The sequence below is a fragment of the Condylura cristata genome, unplaced genomic scaffold (genome assembly GCF_000260355.1).
Source record: "Condylura cristata isolate star-nosed mole 26May11 unplaced genomic scaffold, ConCri1.0 scaffold00005, whole genome shotgun sequence".
NCBI classification, from domain to species: domain Eukaryota; kingdom Metazoa; phylum Chordata; class Mammalia; order Eulipotyphla; family Talpidae; genus Condylura; species Condylura cristata.
In genome coordinates, this window is record NW_004567106.1 from 67221023 (window position 1) to 67225995 (window position 4973).

At 55.6% G+C, this 4973-nt stretch overlaps 1 protein-coding gene across 1 annotated transcript in view; it reads right to left on the reverse strand.

The window, feature by feature from the left end:
- Positions 1-309: 309 nt before the first annotated feature.
- DENND2A (DENN/MADD domain containing 2A) overlaps positions 310-4973 on the reverse strand; it is a 49857-nt gene continuing 45193 nt past the window's right edge. The window contains exons 20-21 of the mRNA XM_012720958.1: positions 2975-3061; positions 310-1970 (exon numbers count right to left, since the gene is read on the reverse strand). Of these exons, the coding sequence (XP_012576412.1) occupies positions 1939-1970; positions 2975-3061 (119 nt within the window). The 3' untranslated portion in view covers positions 310-1938. The remainder of the gene's footprint in view (positions 1971-2974; positions 3062-4973) is intronic.

Sequence of the window (4973 nt, forward strand, 5' to 3'; positions counted from 1 at the left end):
CCAGGGAGCTGACCCACAGGGCACAGCAGACCTCTCCTGTCTCCCTGCTGCTCCCCTCAGCAGTGTACTTCTTCAGTTGGCCTGTTCTGCTCCCCACTCTGTCTCTGGTGAGTCCTCTCTCCCCCTGCACCTCTGGCCTGTGCCCCAGTTCTTGTATGCATAAATAAATAAAACCTTAAAAAGAAAGAAAGAAAAAAAACCAACTGGAGAGATCCTGCATGAATTAGCAGAGAGGGTTGGTCAGACAACATTCCAGACAGCTCCCAATTAAAATATTAGCCAATCACTAGAAATGTGGGTAAGGATGTATATTTATTCACTTGGAAATGTTAAGTAAACAATATAACATGAAATAAGTTAGAAAAGAAAGTATATTCCAAAATATTAAGAGTGATCATCTCTGGGCAATAGAAAAATATGCATAATATTGGTATTTATAAAGTTAACTAATCTGAGGAGTGTGTTAGACACAAATTCCTGAGCCCCACCCTCAGAGATTCTCTTTCAGTGGTCTCCCCAACCCTCAGCCACACCCCCCTAGGTTCACTTTTATGTAGCCTGGGTCCTACCATTTTGGGGGGGCGTTGCGCTGGCTTGAGAATCCGATGTAAACGATGAACCCTTGCCCCTGAAAAATGAATGGATATAACAAATCCTGGATACAAGAGAGGGGTACCCCAAGGCCCCGGCTGAGAAACCCTGATGTAGATTGGGACCTCGGCCCCTGCCTCGTTCTCCTTTTTTCCTCAGAAAAGCCCTTGCTCCCAGCTCCTAGAAGAGGAGACCCTGTCGGGCAGCAGAGACTCCTGGCCTGTGGCCAGGTCAGAGCTTACTCCTCTGTGCATCTCGGGGTGGCTGGTTCCATCCAGAGGGGCTCCTCAGTGTGGCGCGTGGCGGTGGCAGAACCAGCGGGTGCTGCACCTCTGTGCTCTCTCCCAGCTCCCAGCCTCGGAAGTTCCCCCTGCACCTTTCTGCTCTTGCTCAGGGGAGTCAAGTGCTTGATGGGTCCCCGAGTTCGGCTGCTCCCTCCCTCCCTCGTGTTAACATCAGCAGTGCAAGTCGGTGAGCCTGCACGCAGGGGTCATGTCCGCTGCTCTGGCCCCACCGGAGACGGGCAGGTTTCCTCCCTGCAGGTGGGAAGGGCACCGAGGCCTGGCTGGCGTAGTTCAGGGCGCCCAGGCAGCACCATCAGCCTTCAGGCCCCACGAGCATTTTCGGGGAGATCTGAACACGGGATGTCCACTTTCGGTGTGTGCCCTGGACGGAGCGTGGCTTCTGAGAGGCAGGTCTGAAGAGGTGCGTGGCCAGCAGAAGGCATCACCGGCTGGCCCGCCCGTCCGCCCGCAGGCCAGGCTCCCCCAGCGAAACCACTTCCCTCAGGTTCCCCTTCTGCCTTCAGCCCCAGACCTGGCTCCACTCCGCCACAGGCCAATCCTTTCCCAAGAGGGCTCCAGTCCCGGAGCTGGGGGTGCCGCACCAGCACCCCGCCTGTTCCCAGCTTTGTCCAGAGGAACACTTGACTGGGCCCCTGCTGGCTGACCCTCCCCCCCCCTTTCCACTGGGCTGCACAGTCCAGCTGCCAGGCAGGATGAGCCAAGGAAAACATATGACAGAGGCAGGGGAGGTTTCTCTTAGCCCTGGCATAATAAAAAAAAACCCAAATACGTTTCCTTTTTTAATATCTACGATTAAAAATACCAAGAATCCAAAAGCCAACGACCAAAACCATCCATCTGACGTGGGCCTCCGGTCCCCTTCAGTGCTGTTCAGAGGCAGCGGCACCTCCAGGCGGCTCTGGCGGGGCTGCGTGGCGGGAAGCCATCAGCCATGGCGCAGCACCGGGGAGGCCGAGGCCAGCGTTTCAGAGGGGCCATCAGAAATGCTCCTAAAACAGTGGTTGCACCAAGAGGAAGTTTTCCCTTGAGGGTGAGCTGAGGGTTATTTCTTGTGGAGAAACTTCATTTTATTGCCTAAAAGAAGAAGAGGAGATGTCGCCAAGAGGACGGGGACTGAGCTGAACCCGGCTCTCTTCCTCCCGGGCACGGTGTGGACAGCTGTGGCCTGCCCCCACAGGCCCAGAGGCTCGCCCCGGTGCTCCGCAGAGGTTGGGGAGAGACATTTCCTAGGGTCACCCCCCCCCCACAGTGCCTCATGTACCTTCCCAGGCAAGGGGAATTCACTTCCCCTTCCCTCATCTGGGGAGGGAATGAGGGATGAGGGTCAGAGCTGTGGAGGAGGCCTGCTTCTGAAGAGCAAACCCTGAGGAGCCAAGTGAGGCAAAAACTCCTGGCGGCGTGTGTGTGCGTATGTGTAGGGGGTGTGTGTGGTGTGTATGGGGGGTGTGTGATGCGTGTGTGTGGTGTGTGTGTGTGGTGTGTGTGGTGTGTATGAGGGGTTTGTGATGTGTGTGCAGGGGGGTGTGTGGTGTGTGTGGTGTGTGTGTGGTATGTGTGGGGTTGTGTGTGGGAATGTGGATAGGGGTTGTGGGGGTGCATGTGGGGTGTATGTATGGGGTGGTTGTGGGGGCTGTGCATGTGGGGTGTGGGGTTGTGTGGGGTACGTTGTGTGTGGTGTGGCGGGGGTGTGGTGTGCGGGGGGATGTGTGTGTAGGGCAGGTTGTGGGGAGACATCATTTGTTCCTCCCTGTGGGCCTCATCACCACAGGTTTACCGTCCGGGTTCTGTCCCTTCTCCTGTTTTCTGCTTTCTTCTTTGCCCTCCCTTCTCCAGGAAAGGTATTTTTTGTACTGATCATGGCTTCTAGGCCAGGATCCTTACAAGCCTTACATGTCCAATTTCAGGGGGCCTGGAGACTGGTCCAGGCCTTTCTGTCAGAAAGCTTATGCCTGTTACGCTCAACTCCCAGAAGGCTGAAGAGCGGGAGGGGGCAGGACGACAGCAAGGGCCGGGGAAACAGAGGGGACACACACGGCTCCTTTGACACCTTGGGGACAGGGCTGTGAGCGGGGCCTTACCTAGTCCCTTGAGGAATTTATTGACTCCGCTGTGCTCCCCGCTGGGGAGCGTCTCCAGGTACTCCTGGGCTCGGACCTCAAACAGCCCTGTTGGTGAAAGGGCCCCGCCATTTTAGTGCCTGGAAACAAGTCCATCTGCTACCTACTGCCACAGGAAAGACGAACCTTGCTTGGGAGACAAGCTGCTCCTATAAACTCGCTCTGCATCAATCATAAGGTTTATAAAAGCTTTTATTACTCTTATAATTGCCCGATCTTGTGCAATAACTGTCTTGGGAAACCTGTAAAAGGAGCTGGTCCATGAAATTCTATTTTCTGTTCAACAAACACCTTCCAAGAAAGAGTTCATGTGGCCAGGCAGGTGATTTCAGAGATGTGCCACGTGGTCCTGGCTCCCAGGAGCTCTCTAGCCCCCCTTCTCGCACCTTCTCCCGAGAGGGAGCCCGACCTCCCGGCTCTGGCTCTGTCGGGTCCATCTGCCCCCTGGGGTCAGGAAGGTGGACGCTGCCTCCCAGGCCTGCAGCTCTGAGCCATCTGTGCTCACGCATAGCTCACTGATCTCCCAGGGACAGAGGCCCCCTGCAGGCGGCTGGTGTGGCTGCGGCCTCCACCCTGACCTGCAAGCAGGCATCAGGAGCCCAGGACCCCACTAGGAAGTGGGGCTTACGCTCTGATTTTTTCCCTTGCCCCTTCAGTGACCACTCATCAGAATGACCTGGAATGTGGAGCCTCTTTCCTGTGCCAAGGGGCTTGGGGGTGCAGAGCTTTGTTCCCTCAGGAGTCTCTGCCATCACAGCTCCAGCAGACATAAGGCCAGGCCCACAGCTCCCGCTGGCCCCGTGGCAACTCCCCAGGCCCTCTCCAGGGGAAACAGCCCTTTCCAGCTTCTGATTTCAGGCTTCCAAAGGGCTTAGGATGGGATGACTTCCTGCTCCTTTTACACATCTCCCCCTCTTCCAACTCCACAGCGATGGAACCCAGGGCAGACAAGGACTGGGAGGGGGCAGGGGCGTCTGAGCTCCAAGGACACTAGAGGGAGGGAGGGAGGGAAGAGGTGGTCTTGGTCGGGAGGGTCTGCTGCGGCTGGCTGGACGGCAGTGGGCAGTGTGAAGTGGAGACTCAGGACCGTCCCCTCCTCCCCACAGCCCACCCGGCCTGCTCCTGCAGGCCCTAGACTCTAGTTGGGGCTGGAGAGGAAAGAAGGGCAGGAGGGATGAGAGGAAGCCTGAGAAGAGGGGCCACTGAGGGAGGAAGGAGAGGTATCCTCTCTGTTCTTCAAGTTGCAGACTAGAACAGGAAGGGGGTTCTGGGAGAGGCTAACAGAGGGGAGAGATGCCAGGGGAGAGAGGCAGGACATCAGGGCAGTATTTACCAACTCAGAGGTGGCCAGAAAGAATGTTCTCAAGGAGCCTTCCCTGGTGGTGCAAGGGGTTAAAGTACAGTGCTGTGAGGCTGTCGCAGCCACTGAGGCACGGCACCAGTTCCGTCCCGGCCAGGGAGCTGACCACACGGTGAGGCAGACCTCTCCTGTGTGATCCGCTGCTCCCCTCAGCAGTCAGTCTGCCTGTTCTGTCTCTGGGGAGTCCTCCCACCCCTCCACCACCTTTGGCCTGTACCCCAGTTCTTGTATATATAAATAAATAAACCACTAAAGAAAGAGAATGTTCAAAAGAGTAACAGACATTTCTTCAAAGAAGATGAACACGGGCCAACAGGCCCATGAAAAAGTGTTCAGAATTACTTATATCCAGGAGAATGCACCTCAAAGTCACAGTGAGATGACACCTCACTTCTGTGAGAATGGCCTGGATCAAAAAATCCAGAAACATCAACTGTTGGTAAAGGTGTGGAGAAAAGAGAGCCTTCGCCCAATTGTCTTCAGTGGAGGACCATGGGTGTCTTCATGGTATGGCGACCCACATCTGAACAGGTGGGAAATCTGCTCCCCTAAATCATATATAGTGTTGCAAACCCATGTTACCGCAACTTAAAAAAAAAA